Genomic DNA, 17,758 nt, shown 5'->3' with positions numbered 1-17,758 from the left:
GCACACTGTCATGCAATCTCCATAGAAAAAACATTGGCAGTAGAATGGCCGGTACTGAAGAGCTCAGTGACTTTCAGCGTGGCACTGTGGAAGGAGGGGGTGTGCTAATACATATGCATCAGCCTACGAATTATTAAAATGTAAAATAGACCACTAAATTTCAAAATTAAATCACATTTGCTCGCCTAAAATTTTAATTTGGGAGATAAATGTATTTAATGTATGGTTGATCAGGCTCAGGTACCATCCGGCTTGAATTTTTATGCCGATCTAAGTTCTAATCAAATCCAGACATATTTATATTGTTTAGAATGACACTTCCGGTTTTGGCGGGAAATACCGGGTTACTCGGGGAGAAAAGTGATTCTCGGGATGGAACATTTGTAAGATACAGGGAAAATATTAAATACCTACTTTAGCAACCAATTGAGAAATGTTTCCATGCCTCAAACAATTCAGGCTGTCCAGGAGGCAAAAGGGGGGTCCGACCTGGTACTAGATGGGTGTACCTAATAAGCTGGCCACTGAGTGTATTTAGCTATGGAGCACGTTCTGTTTGGCCAGTGAGGAGTCAAGTCTCCACACCAACTTGTTTATTCACTAAAACCCAGCCTTTTCGCTCCACCGCCAGCTATTGCGCCCATAATTCTGGTTGTGAAAATAGCAAAAATATTTGGCACCCCCTGAACCTATAGTGCTACCACCAGCACTTAGATTTGCCATTGTGTTTATTAAAATTGAGTACTGTGTGTGTGTGTGATTGCATATGCGTACAATATGGGTGTATACTGCACGTCGTGAGTGTGAGAGACAGTTATGGGGTGTGTTGGCATTTTAAACTAGGAACATACAGACCATCTGAGGAGATACGTGTAGTTTGGCTGAACACTCCTGGCTGTGGGTGATTGATTGATTGATTGACAGGTAGTCTCACCGTGTTCCGAGTCTGTGAGCAGGAAGACGTCGGGATGTTCAGGGTCGTCTGACATGATGGCCATTAACCCCACAACACACACACTCTTACTGCTAGACGACTTGAACTGAAGGGAGATGGAGAGAAAGCGAGAGAGGTGGGAGGGGGCCACATTTAGAAATGATTTTGGATTCATATCGTTAGATTTCAGAAAGTATGCTTGTATACAAGACAGCTACCAACTGTAGCTCAGTTGGTACAGCATGGCTCTTGCAACGTCATAATAATGGGTTTGATTCCCGGGACCAACCATACCTAAAAATTGTATACACACACACACACACACAACTAAGTTGCTTTGGATAAAAGCATCTGCTAAAATGGCACATACCCCTCCGTATCTGGAGTGAAGGCAAAATTACATTTGATATGAAATGGTTCATATGAAGCAAAAGTACCTTTTATTTGATGGTATTTATATTACATACATACGTTTTAACGTTTAGAAATGAAAGCACTCCATGTATCTAGTCCCCCTCATTTGAACAAGTCATAAGTAATTGGACAAATTCACGTAGTGTATTAAAGTAGTCAAAAGGTTTAGTATTTTGTCCCATATTCCTACTACGCAATGACCACATCAAGCTTGTGCGAGAGGGAGGGATGATGAGGGAGGGCGAGAGATGATGAGGGAGGGCGAGGGATGATGAGGGAGGGCGAGATGAGGGAGGGCGAGAGAAGGAAATAGGGAGGGAAAAGGGATGATGGTGAGAGGGAGATGTGTACAGTGAGAGTGTTGAGAAGGTTGGGTGTGAAGGAGTGAGAGACTTACGTGCTTTCTCTCAGTGGCCTTTAGGGACTTGGCATGGTAGTAGTAGAGCTGAGTTCCACACAGAGCCACCCAGAACTTGGTCCAAGACGCCACCTACAAACACCCAGGGGTCAGGGTTTAGAGGTCACACAGTAGTCAATTACTCCAGTCTATTAATTCAATACAACTTTATTGATGCACCGTGTCCCAACAACTAGTTTCAGGGCAGCATTGAGCGCAAAATACAGTACACAATCATACGACACATTGGTTATATGCTTCTAACAGTAGGCGATCACTGGAGACAGACATAACGTTTAGGCCAACTACATAGACCGGTATGGTAAAGTGGTTAAATATCTGTGCATTATTTTTGGCTGGGGCTTTAAGTCTGTTTGCGCTTGTTTGTTTCAGAAGAGAAACAAGGAAAAATAAATAAATATGGAGAGCAAGACAGACAGCGAGCGACAGACAAACCGACAGAGACAGCGAGCGACAGACAAACCGACAGAAAGAGAGCGAGCGACAGAGAGCGAGCGACAGAGAGCGAGCGAGCGACAGACAGAGAGCGAGCGACAGACAGACAGAGAGCGAGCGACAGACAGACAGAGAGCGAGCGACAGACAGACAGAGAGCGAGCGACAGACAGACAGAGAGCGAGCGACAGACAGACAGAGAGCGAGCGACAGACAGACAGAGAGCGAGCGACAGACAGACAGAGAGCGAGCGACAGACAGAGAGCGAGCGACAGACAGAGCGAGCGAGCGACAGACAGACAGACAGAGCGAGCGAGCGACAGACAGAGAGCGAGCAACAGACAGACAGACAGACAGAGAGCAAGCGACAGACAGACAGACAGAGCGAGCGACAGACAGACAGACAGAGAGCGAGCGACAGACAGAGAGCAAGTGACAGACAGAGAGCAAGCGACAGACAGAGAGCAAGCGACAGACAGAGAGCGACAGACAGACAGAGAGCGAGCGACAGACAGACAGAGAGCGAGCGACAGACAGAGAGCGAGCGACAGACAGACAGCGAGCGACAGACAGACAGACAGCGAGCGACAGACAGACAGCGAGCGACAGACAGACAGACAGAGCGACAGACAGAGAGCGACAGACAGACAGACAGACAGACAGACAGACAGAGAGCGAGCGACAGACAGACAGAGAGCGAGCGACAGACAGAGAGCGAGCGACAGACAGAGAGCGAGCGACAGACAGAGAGCGAGCGACAGACAGAGAGCGAGCGACAGACAGACAGACAGAGAGCGAGCGAGCGACAGACAGAGAGCGAGCGAGCGACAGACAGAGCGAGCGAGCGACAGAGACAGAGAGCAAGCGACAGACAGCGACAGAGAGCAAGCGACAGACAGCGACAGAGAGCAAGCGACAGACAGCGACAGAGAGCAAGCGACAGACAGAGACAGAGAGCAAGCGACAGACAGAGACAGAGAGCAAGCGACAGACAGAGACAGAGAGCAAGCGACAGACAGAGACAGAGAGCAAGCGACAGACAGAGACAGAGAGCAAGCGACAGACAGAGACAGAGAGCAAGCGACAGACAGAGACAGAGAGCAAGCGACAGACAGACAGAGAGCAAGCGACTGAGAGAGAATGTCAATTGATGGTTTGGGTGGAGGTTCTCAGGCCTGGTTGGTTGGTCGGAAAATAAAATATCTGTTCAATGACATCTGCTGAGAGGAAACCCACAGAGAGAGAGCAGGAAGTCCTTACATCAAAGAAAACAGTTATGTCACCTACAGTAACCCTTATGCTAATGCCACCCTGTCAACGTTACGTACGTCAGCCCTACCAGCCTCAGGTATATAACCATGTCCAGATGAGTTTATCCCAGAGAGACAGCAGAGAGAAGCTCATTTGACGGAACTAAGATAGTCAGGAAGACAGGCAGATATGAAAGAGAGCAGGGAATGAATGAAGAAAAAGGAGAGCGGGATGAGAAAATCTGGAGAAAGAGCACAGAACAGTAGGTGCCAGGCGGTAGTAGTAGTATGGTAGTAGGGGCCAGGCAGTAGTAGTAGTATGGTAGTAGGGGCCAGGCGGTAGTAGTAGTATGGTAGTAGGGGCCAGGCGGTAGTAGTAGTATGGTAGTAGGGGCCAGGTGGTAGTAGTAGTATGGTAGTAGGGGCCAGGTGGTAGTAGTAGTAGTATGGTAGTAGGTGCCAGGTTGTAGTAGTAGTATGGTAGTAGTAGTAGTATGGTAGTAGGTGGTAGTAGTAGTATGGTAGTAGTAGTATGGTAGTAGGGGCCAGGTGGTAGTAGTAGTATGGTAGTAGGTGCCAGGTGGTAGCAGTAGTATGGTAGTAGTAGTATGGTAGTAGGGGCCAGGTGGTAGTAGTAGTATGGTAGTAGGGGCCAGGTGGTAGTAGTAGTATGGTAGTAGGTGCCAGGTGGTAGTAGTAGTATGGTAGTAGTAGTATGGTAGTAGGGGCCAGGTGGTAGTAGTAGTATGGTAGTAGGGGCCAGGTGGTAGTAGTACTATGGTAGTAGTAGTTAGGTAGTAGGGGCCAGGTGGTAGTAGTAGTATGGTGGTAGGTGCCAGGTGGTAGTAGTAGTATGGTAGTAGTAGTATGGTAGTAGGGGCCAGGTGGTAGTAGTAGTATGGTAGTAGGGGCCAGGTGGTAGTAGTAGTATGGTAGTAGGTGCCAGGTGGTAGTAGTAGTATGGTAGTAGTAGTATGGTAGTAGGGGCCAGGTGGTAGTAGTAGTATGGTAGTAGGGGCCAGGTGGTAGTAGTAGTATGGTAGTAGGTGCCAGGCGCACCGGTTTGAGTGTGTCAAGAACTGCAAAGCTCAACAGTTTCTCGTGTGTATCAAGAATGGTCCACCACCCAAAGGACATCCAGCTAACGTGACAACTGAGGGAAGCATTGGAGTCAACATGGGCCAGCATCCCTGTGGAAAGTTTGACACCTTGTAGAGTTCATGTCCAACGAATTTAGGCTGTTGAGGGCAAAAAGGGGTGCAACTCAATATTAAGTTCTTAAATGTGTTTTTTTTGTACAGTCAGTGTTGCTAAAGCATGAATCAGTTAAATTGGACATTGAACTATCTAGCTGCCAGACAGCTTTTGTATAGAGATCTCAGAAATCTGAGTCTGTCTTTTAGGGGTATCATCTCATGCAAGACCAAGGGAGTAATCTATCTCATCACCTGTTCATGTGGAAAAGCCTACGTCGGACAAACAAAAAGACAATTAAAACACCGCAGCTCAATCAGGCGTAAGGACATTGACTATCCAGTAGCAGCTCCCTTTGTTTAAGATAACCATCCAATCTCCTCCCTTAAATACACAGGCATTGAGCATGTTGCTCTACCAAGGAGGAGGTAACATTGAGATCCTACTACTACAAAAGGAGGCTTATTTGGATATCCTATCTAAAAACATTGACCACTAGAGGTCTGAATATTGACTTTGATCCCAGGCCCTTCTTATGAACAAGTCTTATATATTCCTTCTACAGTTTATTAGCGTACACTCAATATGTTCCCCCTGTTGATGATGCTTATTATGCACTAAGGTTGAACCAAAAGATGACATGTACAAATATGAAATAATAAACAATTAAACATGTGAAATGTAATTAAAAAACGTCTGTGGATGCTAATATTATGTACAATATTCAAGTATGTTGCTATATGATAACAATAGCCTGATATATTTAATATGACAAACTATTGTTTTAACAGTTTCACTAATTAACTTAATCATTATGACACACCGCACACTATTGTCATTCGTTGGATTCATTGCACTGTTTGTCTACATAACCTGGTTCAAGTATTCATGACATTACCCTGAAGGCGGCACAGTGATGCCGAAACGTTGGTAAATAACCAATAAATTACTAGGAGTTTATACATGGGGTGTGACACTATTTTGATAGTTTATAGTTGATTCGCTGTTAGTCAGCACCTCCACACAAACACATTTGTCTGGGTGTGCGCCAGCTCGTGTTTTCTATTGAGCTGTTTGATTAAGCCTTGATATTTTCACACACAATCTGGTTATGTTGTATTAGCACATGCGATGCAGCAGCCCAAGTGCTGGAAAAAAGGTGTTCGCAAGGAATGAATACTTTGGTTAATCATTCGTTACGCCGGTGGATCCACGTTGAATCTAATAAATCATCAAGCATTATTATGTGTGCCTGCGTTGGCCAGTCTACAGGCAATGTCCACATTATTCTTACATATTTGAAAATGTAATAATTATAATATCAATGCATTGGCAAAGCAAAACAAAATGTTTCTTCTCAAAATGGTAATGAGGTGGGATTCTATTTTATGCACTATATGTAGAATTATATACAATTATAGAACATTGAGGTCCTTAAATTGTAATTAAGCGCTTGAAAAAGTCCCTGAAAGTAATTGAATTTGACTTGTATGTATGAACCCTGCTTAAAGGATGTATAGTCCTAGACCCAATGTGGTTGTATAGGTGGAGTGGAAGTTGAATTATGGGCCAATTTGCATATATTTACTTTTATTTTAAGTTCACAAGTGGAACTGCATAAACAATTTTTATTTCAAAGTATTTCGACATGTTTATCCCAATGTCACACATTAGTCCTATTATTTATAGAAGGACCAATGTACAGTATGTTCTTGATGTATGCAGTGTGTGTTCTCACTGTGGGTTTCTTGCCCTCCTTGAAGACCGTTTTGCGTCGTAGGACTCCCTGCACGGTGACGGCTCCAGGGTACAGGTGCACTGCTAACTCCTCAGACTCAGCAGAGCTAGAGCAGAACACAGCAGAATTACAACACACACTTATGGTGAAACACACACACAGGGCTGGGCGATATGGCCAAAATATAATATCACAATATTTCTCACATTTTTTACAGTATGGCGGTATTTGACAGTATGTTTGTTTATGAATAATAAAAAAGTTTGAAACATATTTCATGAGTAAGAAGGCAACAAATGAATTCTAAGTGATTGTAACGGGATTTCTCCATTCTGATGGTTTTACATTCAATCAAACTAGGACAAAAAGTGAGCCTGTTGTTGAACGTATCATTTAGTTTGGCGAAGTATCAAAATACCGTTAAACGGCATTGTAAAAATCCATACCGGTATGTGGTACCATACCGGTATTCACAATATATCGCCCAGCCCTATGACAGAGAAGCGCACACACACGCACAGAGACAAGGACAAAAACAAAGCAACACACAGGCACAAACGGACACAGAGACAAGGACATAAACACGCAGCAAAACACAGGCACAAACGGACACAGAGACAAGGACATAAACACGCAGCAAAACACAGGCACAATCACACATGCAGACATTCGTAAAGTATGTTCTTTGACATAGTGCCAAGTGGAATCTGCAGGGAAGTTTCCTCATTAATCAATATCTGAACTGCACCATCTGCATATTTAATAAATTATGTAGCAGCAGTATTTGGCTTGCTTTGAATCAATTCCACAGATATATTTTCCTGTCTGGGAGGTTCCAGTGCAGTGTCTTTCTGGCTGTAACAACAGAGAGTAAGGAGAGGGCAGCCAGTGGGAACTAGAAGGACACCAGTGAGGCATACAGTGCATTCGGAAAATATTCATACCCCTTGACTTTTTCCAAATTTTGTTACGTTACAGCTTTACTCTAAAATTGATTGAATAAAAAAATAAAAAAAATAAACATACAATACTGACAAAGTGAAAATAGGGTTTTAATTTTTTGCAAACGTATAAAAAAAAACATATTTACATAAGTATTCAGAGCCTTTGCTACGAGACAAATTAGAGATCAGGTGCATCCTGTTTCCATTGATTACCCTTTAGATGTTTCTACAACTTATTTGGAGTCCACCTGTGGTAAATGCAATTGAGGATTTGGAAAGGCACACCTGTCTATATAAGGTTTCACAGTTTTTGGTATTTTATTAGGATCATCATTAGCTAGTTAGTTACAAAAGCAGCAGCTACTCTTCCTGGGGTCAACACAAAACATGACATAATACAGAACATTAATAGACAACAGCTCAAAGACAGAACTACATAAATGTTATTTTTTTGACTTTTACAAAAAGGCACACGTAGCCTACATATATCAATACATTCACACAAGCGATCCAAGTCAAATAGCAGAGGCGCGTTGTGCTTTTGAGGTGTTGCTTTATCTGTTCAATTACGCAATATAAGATGGAATGGAGGTTCATGCAATAATGGTTCTCTACAATACTGTACGCTTTCTGGATTTGGGGACTGTGAAAAGACCCCTAGTGGCATGTCTGTGGGGTAAGTGTGTGCGTCAGAGCTGTGTGTAAGTTGACTATGCAAACAATGAGATTTTCAACACATTGTTTCTTATAAAAAGTAGTGATGCAGTCAGTCTATCCTGAACTCTTAACCAAGAGAGACTGACATGCATAGTATTTATACTAGCCCTCCGATTACAATAAAGAGCAAGTCGTGCCACTCTGTTCTGGACCAGCTCCAACTTAACGAGGTATTTCCTTGCAGCACTTGACCACACTACTGGACAATAATCAGGGCAAAACTAGAGACTGCAGAACTTTCTTTTTGGAGTGTGGTGTCAAAAAAGCACCTTATTATGGACAGACTTCTCCCCATCTTTACAACCATTGAACCTACATGTTTTACCATGACAGTTTACAATGTAAGTTGACAGTGCATGTCAGATCAAAAACCAAGCAATGAGGTTGAAGGACTGTCCGTAGAACTCAGAGAAAGGATTGTGTTGAGGCACAGATCTGGGGAAGGGTACCAAATAATTTCTGCAGCATTGAAGGTCCCCAAAAACACAGTGACCATCATTCTTAAATGGAAGAAGTTTGGAACCACCAACACTCTTCCTATAGCTCTCCGCCCGGCCAAACTGAGCAATCGGGGGAGAAGGGCCTTGGTCAGCGAAGTGACCAAGAACCCGATGGTCACTCTGACAGAGCTCTAGAGTTTCTCTGTGGAGATGGGGGAAGCTTCCAGAAGGACAATCATCACTGCAGCACTCCACCAATCAGGTCTTTATAGTAGTGGCCAGACGGAAGCCACTCCTCAGTAAAAGGCACACGACAGCCTGCTTGGAGTTGCTAAAATATACCTAAAGATTCTCAGACCATGAGCAACAAGATTCTTTGGTCTGATGAAACCAAGATTCAACTCTTTGACCTGAATGTCAAGCGTCACGTCTGGAGGAAACCTGGCACCATCCCTACGGTGAAGCATGGTGGCAGCATCATGCTGTGGGGGTGTTTTTCAGCGGCAGGGACTGGGAGACTAGTCAGGCTCAAGGCAAAGATGAACGGAGCAAAGTACAGAGAGATCCTTGATGAAAATTTGCTCCAGAGCGCTCAGGACCTCAGACTAGGGTGAAAGTTCACCTTCCAACAGGACAACGACCCTAAGCACACAGCCAAGACAACGCAGGAGTGGCGTGGGACAAGTCTCTGAATGTCCTTGAGTGGCCCAGCCAGACCCCGGACTTGAACCCGATCAAACATCTCTGGAGAGACCTGCAAATAGCTGTGCAGCAACACTCCCCATCCAACCTGACAGAACTTGGGAGGATCTGTAGAGAAGAATGGGAGAAACTCCCCAAATATAGGTGTGCCAAGCTTATTGCGTCATACCCAATAAGACTTGAGGCTGTAATTGCTGCCAATGGTGCTTCAACAAAGTACTGAGTAAAGGGTCTGAATACTTATGCAAATGGATGTTTTAAATTTTTTTAAAAATATAATTTAGCAAAAATGTCAAACCTATTTTTACTTTGTCATTATGTGGTAGTGTGTGTAGATTGATGAGGACATTGTTTTTTAAATACATTTTAGAATAAGGCTGTAACCTAACAAAATGTGGGGGAAATAAAGGGGTCTAAACACTTTCCCGAAAGCACTGTATATATGAAAGAGACAGACAGAGTGAGAGAATCCACCCATCCGAACTGTATGGAGCTAGAATAGAAGTCTGTGGGAGGTCATCCCTGACTGACACAGGGCAGAGCTCCCAGCAGTGTGGTACACTGGAAACTCACTGTCACCTCTTAGAAAACCTGAAGGCTCCATATTGCATATTGGTTCATTGCATGTGTGAGAGATGACATACAGGGAGAATGAGAGTGTTGCTAAGATGGTCTGGTTTAGCGGCGAGTCACCCAGAGGCCCACCACCCGTTTATACCACACACACACACTCCCACCACCTTCAACACACACACCAGCACAGTGGCCTCGGGCAGAGAGAGCGGATATTGGCGGCAGATGGCAGGGTGGAGAGAGAGTTGAGAAGGGGGCGATGGTGTTGAGAGGGGTGTAGAAGAGGAGGTGGTAATGTGTGTGTACCTGCTGGGCCTCAGGCCTCCTCTGTAGGGGATTCTGGCCACGCGGGTCACAGGGCCCAGAGAGTGATAGAACCGAGTCCTGTTCGGCAGAGGACAGGGACAGGGTGGGGGCACGGAACAGTAAAGGTTGGGCTCTCTCAGCTCGGCTCATTCTAGCACAACTTTAAGGGTTGGTTTGAGGACGTTTTTTCTTCTTCTCAGATTCTTTCAGGACTGGTGTTTTTGGTACAAAGCAACAGATGCTCAGACATAAGGGCTTATGTGACCAGTTACTGGGTATGAACCCCGGTCGTCTGCACACCACTCGACTGTGTTCACCCACTGAGCTGAAGCCTAGACATTACCATAGCATCTCGGTCACACTCATGGAGCCAGAGAGACAGGCTAATAGAACAGCAGTTCACAAGGAAGTAAGTGCTGCTTGTCTGTGGGCTAAGCTTTGCTCAAAGAACTTCACACATCATCGTGTGTGTGTGCGTTCAGACTTACCTCTCGAAGGCTGGCCAGGACATCTCTTCACTGAGTTCTGAACCCTCACTGCTCCCTGCAGATAAACAAAGAGACTGTCAAAGTCAAAAGACAGGAATAAAAACACAGTTGTGTGTGCGTGTGTGTGTGTGTCTCTAACCCAGTGAGATGCCGCTGGAGAGCGTTGAGCTCTCGGCCTGTCCTCTCGTAGGGGTGTGGCTCTCCATGACGCTGTCGTCCAATAGATGACGAGAACCAGCATTGGGGAACGTAGCGCTCTTAAACTCTACCGTATTCATCTTATGAATAAAACTACAGTGAAACAAAATAACTATTAGAAAACATATGACAACCAATGAACCAATGCAGTAAAATGTGCTAAATCCCTAAAAGAGCACATGGGGATGATTATGGCTTGGAATCCAGAAGATTCTGAAGTGGGAAGCACTGCACTCAGATGTTATGTGGTAATGGATGCTAAAGTTAGCCTGCGGTAGTGGGTGACTCACTTGTAGCCCAGGCTGTGACACTTCCTGTGTCCGTAGGGGAGGAGGTTCCGGGGGGAGGGGGGCGTGGGAGGGACTTTGGTTCCGTCTGCAATGGGGCCCTTACGACCACACAGAGGAGACGCAGACGCATCCGAACCTATAAGGTCCTCTCTAGAGGCAGTGGAGCGGGGGGTGCTGGAGCCTGGCTCGATCTTCAACGACAACCTGAACACAACACAACACCACACAACACATGGGAACCCGCATAACACACACCTGATTATGACTTCCAATAAAGGGTCAAACTAATCAAACTCCATTTACATTAGAGCCACTACTCACTTGTAGTTGTCATCCTCCACAAACTTCTGTAGCTCCTCGATGTACATGACTGAGTTTAGATACTTCTGGACATGAGGCAACACTTGTATATCTGTACAGACAGAGAGAAATGTCTTAGGGTATAGAGCAGGGAGGGGTGTGTGTGTGTGTGTGTGTCTGTCTGTCTGTGTGTGTGTGTACCGTAGGTGCAGGAGCGTTGCAGGTCAGATATAATCCTCAGGATGTTGTTCATGAGGTTGGATCTCTGTTCATTCTCCAGGATGCTGCCAGTAGAGGGATACGCTGAGTCTATATACGTCAGGTCAGACAGATACATACCTACAGAGAGAGGGTAAGAGAGAGAGAGAGAGAGAGAGAGATGGTGAAGGTCTTGTCATGTGTAAAACTCAAAACACAAGAGGTGATAGGTTAAGTAGAATCCTAGAACAGGGACACATACTAGACTAACAAATTGCCATGGGAACTTCAGCATTATCTTTCTTACAAACAAACGTGAACCCAAACAGAGAACAGAATCTGCTGACTGAGTGAAAAAGATTGCATTAGTTTCCTGCAGACACACTGATCTCGCCTCTCCATCTCTCATCCTCATTTAGCGGGAAGAAAAGGGAGGGCTAAGGCCCAGCTGTCTGGAGGTATGACTCAACACCAGGGAACAAAGAAAACATTCCAGACCACATACTGACTGATCCCTATTCCTGAGTCAACAAACACATTCTGATCACGCACACACAGATCGTTTGACGATAGTCTAAAGACATTATACTGGAGTCGAGACATAAAATGGATATGAGTGGAATGTGTACCACAAACACCACTAATAGATAACACAATTTTCCATCATCCTGTTAGTCATACATTGATGTCACCTGTTAAATCCACTCCAATCAATGTAGATGAAGGGGAGGAGACCGGTTAAATAAGTTTTTTTTAAGATTGAGACATGATTGTGTTTGTGTGCCATTCAGAGGGTGAATGGGCAAGACAAAAGACTTAAGTGCCTTTGAAAAGGGTATGGTAGTAGGTGCCAGGTGCACCGGTTTGTGTCAAGAATTGCAACGCTGCTAGTTTTTCCACACGTTCCACCACCCAAAGGACATCCAGCACACAGCTGTGGGAAGCATTGGAGTCAACATGGGCCAGCATCCCTGTGGAACGCTTGATACCTTGTAGAGTCCATGCCCGACGAATTGAGGCTGTTCTGAGGGCAAACCAACGAAGGTGTTCCTAATGTTTTGTACACTCAGTGTATTCCCTCTCTGATGCCTTTCCCATACCCGCACTGTCCTCTTGGCTCTCCCTCCCCCTCTGTCATTCTCTACTGCTTTCTATCTCCATCTTTCCCCTTCAACCCCAAATCTCTCTCCCTCCCTCACTTTCATGTTCGTAATGGGAGAAGCAGCAGATGCAAGGCAATGTCTCACACCATCATGACAAGAGTTGTGTTCCTTCTGACACACACACACAAAGCCAAGTGGTTGTAAAAAGCAACTGTGCAACTACAAACCACCAGTGTTGACAACACAAGAGCAGCAGACACTAGTCCTGGGCCAGCACCACTTATCATGGAGCCCTCTAATGGCTACATCATACATAGATACCATCACTCTGATTAGAACCAGAGAGAGATATAGGGAAGGAGAAAAGGAGCGACAGAGAACGGGACAGAGAGAAGGAGTGCAGACAAATGGTTATGGAGAAACAGCTGGTAATTTCATAGCGTGTCAGACGGATGACGGCAGTTAGTCATGCAAGAGTAAAGCCTGCCCAGTGCCCAGAACACACACACACGCAGGTCAGAAATAGGAGACATGAGCAGGATGTAGTTACTAAGTGTGTGTGTGTATATATGTGTGTATGTATGTATGTACAGTGGGGCAAAAAAGTATTTAGTCAGCCACCAATTGTGCAAGTTCCCCCACTTAAAAAGATGAGGCCTGTAATTTTCATCCTTGGTACCCTTCAACTATGACAGACAAAATGAGAAAAAAAATCCAGAAAGTCACATTGTAGGATTTTTTATGAATTTATTAGCAAATTATGGTGATAAATAAGTATTTGGTCACCTACAAACAAGCAACATTTCTGGCTCTCAGACCTGTAACTTCTTCTTTAAGAGGCTCCTCTGTCCTCCACTCGTTACCTGTATTAATGGCACCTGTTTGAACTTGTTATCAGTATAAAAGACACCTGTCCACAACCTCAAACAGTCACACTCCAAACTCCACTATGGCCAAGACCAAAGAGCTGTCAAAGGACACCAGAAACAAAATTGTAGACCTGCACCAGGCTGGGAAGACTGAATCTGCAATAAGTAAGCAGCTTGGTTTGAAGAAATCAACTGTGGGAGTAATTATTAGGAAATGGAAGACATACAAGACCACTGATAATCTCCCTCGATCTGTGGCTCCACGCAAAATCTCACCCCGTGGGGTCAAAAGGATCACAAGAACGGTGAGCAAAAATCCCAGAACCACACGGGGGGACCTAGTGAATGACCTGCAGAGAGCTGGGACCAAAGTAACAAAGCCTACCATCAGTAACACACTACACCGCCAGGGACTCAAATCTTGCAGTGCCAGACGTGTCCCCCTGCTTAAACCAGTACATGTCCAGGCCCGTCTGAAGTTTGCTAGAGAGCATTTGGATGATCCAGAAGAAGATTGAGAGAATGACATATGGTCAGATGAAACCAAAATAAAACTTTTTGGTAAAAACCCAACTTGTCGTGTTTGGAGGACAAAGAATGCTGAGTTGCATCCAAAGAACACCATACCTATTGTGAAGCATGGGGGTGGAAACATCATGCTTTGGGGCTGTTTTTCTGCAAAGGGACCAGGACGACTGATCCGTGTAAAGGAACGAATTAATGGGGCCATGTATCGTGAGATTTTGAGTGAAAACCTCCTTCCATCAGCAAGGGCATTGAAGATGAAACGTGGCTAGGTCTTTCAGCATGACAATGATCCCGAACACACCGCCTGGGCAACAAAGGAGTGGCTTCGTAAGAAGCATTTCAAGGTCCTGGAGTGGCCTAGCCAGTCTCCAGATCTCAACCCCATAAAAAAATCTTTGGAGGGAGTTGAAAGTGCATGTTGCCCAGCAACAGCCCCAAAACATCACTGCTCTAGAGGAGATCTGCATGGAGGAATGGGCCAAAATACCAGCAACTGTGTGTGAAAACCTTGTGAAGACTTACAGAAAACATTTGACCTCTGTCATTGCCAACAAAGGGTATATAACAAAGTATTGAGATAAACTTTTGTTATTGACCAAATACTTATTTTCCACCATAATTTGCAAAGAAATTCATTAAAAATCCTACAATGTGATTTTCTGGATTTGTTTCCTCATTTTGTCTGTCATAGATGAAGTGTACCTATGATGAAAATTACAGGCCTCTCTCATCTTTTTAAGTGGGAGAACTTGCACAATTGGTGGCTGACTAAATACTTTTTTTGCCCCACTGTATGTATGTGTGTGTGCGTGCGTGCGTGCGTGCGTGCATGCATGTATGTATGTATGTATACACATATACTTGAAGCCAGAAGTTCACATACACCTTAGCCGAGTACATTTAAACTCATTTTTTCACAATTCCTGACATTTAATCCAAGTAAAAATTCCCTGTTTTAAGTCAGTTAGGATCACCACTTTAAGAATGTTGAAATGTCAGAATAGTAGAGATTTTCAGCTTTTATTTCTTTCATCACATTCCCAGTGGGTCAGAAGTTTACATACACTCAATTAGTATTTGGTAGTATTGACTAAAATTGTTTAACTTGGGTCAAACGTTTTGGGTTGCCTTCCACAAGCTTCCCACAATAAGTTGAGTGAATTTTGGCCCATTCCTCCTGACAGAGCTGGTGTAACTGAGTCAGGTTTGTAGGCCTCCTTGATCGCACACACGTTCAGTTCTGCCCACAAATTGTCTATAGGATTGAGGTCAGGGCTTTGTGATGGCCACTCCAATACCTTGACTTGGTGTCCTTAAGCCATTTTGCCACAACTTTGGAAGTATGCTTGGAGTCATTGTCCATTTGGAAGACCCATTTGCGACCAAGCTTTAACTTCCTGACTGATGTCTTGAGATGCGGATATATTGAAGCAACATCATTTTCTTTCCTCATGTTGCCATCTATTTTGTGAAGTGCACCAGTCCCTCCTGCAGCAAAGCACCCCCACAACATGATGCTGCCGCCCCGTGCTTCACAGTTGGGATGTGTTCTTCGGCTTGCAAGCCTCCTGCTTTTTCCTCCAAACATAACGATGGTCATTATGACCAAACAGTTCTATTTTTGTTTCATCAGACCAGAGCACATTTCTCTAAAAAAGTACAATCTTTGTCCCCATGTGCAGTTGCAAACCTTTGTCTGGCTTTTTAAATGGTGGGTTTGGAGCAGTGGCTTTTTCCTTGCAGCCTTCAGGTTATGTCAATATAGGACTAATTTTACTGTGGATTAAGATACTTTTGTACCCGTTTCCTCCAGCATCTTCACAAGGTCCTTTGCTATTGTTCTGGGATTGATTTGCACTTTTCGCACCAAAGTACGTTCATCTGTAGGAGACAGAACGTGTCTCCCTTCCTGAGCGGTATGACGGCTGCGTGGGTCCATGGTGTTTATACCTGCATACTATTGTTTGTACAGATGAACGTGGTACCTTCAGGCGTTTGGAAATTGCTCCCAAGGATGAACTAGACTTGTGGAGATCTTGGCTGATTTCTTTTGATTTTCCAAATTATGTCAGGCAAAGAGGCGCTGAGTTTGAAGGTAGGCCTTGAAATACATCCACAGGTACACATCCAATTCAAATTATGTCAATTAGCCAATCAGAAGCTTCTAAAGTCATGACATCATTTTCTGGATTTTCCAAGCTGTTTAAAGGCACAGACAACTTAGTGCATGTAAACTTCTGACCCACTGGAATTGTGATACAGTGAATTATAAGTGAAATAATCTGTCTGTAAACAATTGTTGGAAAAATGACGTGTCATGCACAAAGTAGATGTCCTAACCGACTTTCCACACATTTCTTGTTAACAAATTATAGTTTTGGCGCGGTTGAAAAATGACTTTTAATGACTCCAACTTAAGTGTGTGTGTGCGCGAGTGATATATAAATAAATGAGATACCTCCTCCTTTCCTCTCCCTTGATCCCCCTCTTCTCATTCCAGTGTTCTATCTGGAAGTGTGTCTGACATGAAGAGAACTCCCCATCTGGTGGGATATTATCAACCAGTCTGGCAACCAGAAAAATCCCTTTCTCCAAAACACGCAAATCATCTGCTCTCTCTCTCGGACATCTCACATGCTTGCGGAGAGGGAGAGGAGGGTGTGGAAAGGTGAGAGAGGGAGGGAGAGGGGAGAAGAGCTGGCCTCTCCTTCCCATCTCTCTACAAATCAGTGTGATCCACACACACACACACAGCCGTGTATATTACATAGTGTCTAAAGGCCTGCACAAACTGTACGATTTTATTTGGCTGTCTTGCCACAATTTTGCCGTCGCAGACCAAATTTCCATGTTGTAGGCAAATTCTTAGGTTGTAAACGATTACCAGACATCTTGGCTTGTTCAGTGTGACAGGGTCTCGTTTTGACGATGAAGTACCACTACGTGCGGTCGTAGGCTCCGACAAAGTTCTGGCAAAATGTTTTGGAGGACTGGCCACCCCACATAGCCTGGTTCCTCTCTAGGTTTCTTCCTAGGTTTTGGCCTTTCTAGGGAGTTTTTCCTAGCCACCGTGCTTCTACACCTGCATTGCTTGCTGTTTGGGGTTTTAGGCTGAGTTTCTGTACAGCACTTTGAGATATCAGCTGATGTACGAAGGGCTATATAAATACATTTTATTTGGCCTTCGCATTCTTCTTTGCTGCGACTTGCTTGCTAGTTGAGATTTCTGTTCTTCACTCAGTTTGGTTGTTTGTTTCAAGTGAATCTGATGCACACGTGGATTGGCCTTAAAGGAAGATGCAGTAAACCGTACACCACACCGGTATAACTGTGGCACAGCATGAACATGCCTGGGAAGAGAAGAGAGAGGAATGGAGTCTTATGGATTTGTACACAGAAGGGGTCTAAGCACAGAGGAGTTAGCCAGAGAGAAGCTGCTGTCTGGTAATTGTGGGGTACTAATGGGATGGGGGTTACAGGGGCAGACGTGGACTTGAATATATGGTGCATTAAAGGGAATGTGTGTGTGTTGTCCTTACCCCCAAACAAGCCCCCCTTGTGTGAGTTCAAACCAAAAAACATTTTAAGTTGAAAGTTTCTCCAACTGACTTTTTTCTCTCTTTCTTTCCTTAAAAAAGCAGGGCAGGAGTGCTGGAGGATGTGAAACTTAAGGAGGTTCTTCTGATACTCGCTCTCTTTTTCAGACCAATGACATCAGAG

The 17,758-nt window shown here is 44.5% G+C and overlaps 1 protein-coding gene across 6 annotated transcripts in view; it reads right to left on the bottom strand.

Annotated features, from left to right (window-relative positions):
• Nucleotides 1–17,758, bottom strand: part of LOC110521611 (ras-specific guanine nucleotide-releasing factor RalGPS2) — a 136,062-nt gene that overhangs the window by 2,025 nt on the left and 116,279 nt on the right. For 5 of the 6 annotated variants that reach the window (XM_021599289.2, XM_021599288.2, XM_021599290.2 and 2 more), the window contains exons 10-18: nt 11,542–11,679; nt 11,362–11,452; nt 11,041–11,244; nt 10,692–10,843; nt 10,553–10,607; nt 10,065–10,142; nt 6,383–6,488; nt 1,746–1,838; nt 935–1,040 (exon numbers count right to left, since the gene is read on the bottom strand). In XM_021599289.2, coding sequence (XP_021454964.1) covers nt 935–1,040; nt 1,746–1,838; nt 6,383–6,488; nt 10,065–10,142; nt 10,553–10,607; nt 10,692–10,843; nt 11,041–11,244; nt 11,362–11,452; nt 11,542–11,679 — 1,023 coding nt within the window. The remainder of the gene's footprint in view (nt 1–934; nt 1,041–1,745; nt 1,839–6,382; nt 6,489–10,064; nt 10,143–10,552; nt 10,608–10,691; nt 10,844–11,040; nt 11,245–11,361; nt 11,453–11,541; nt 11,680–17,758) is intronic. The other variant, XM_021599291.2, reaches the window with a different exon arrangement.

The sequence above is a fragment of the Oncorhynchus mykiss genome, chromosome 30 (genome assembly GCF_013265735.2).
Source record: "Oncorhynchus mykiss isolate Arlee chromosome 30, USDA_OmykA_1.1, whole genome shotgun sequence".
Taxonomy (NCBI): domain Eukaryota; kingdom Metazoa; phylum Chordata; class Actinopteri; order Salmoniformes; family Salmonidae; genus Oncorhynchus; species Oncorhynchus mykiss.
This window is presented reverse-complemented; position numbering and strand designations above follow the sequence as displayed.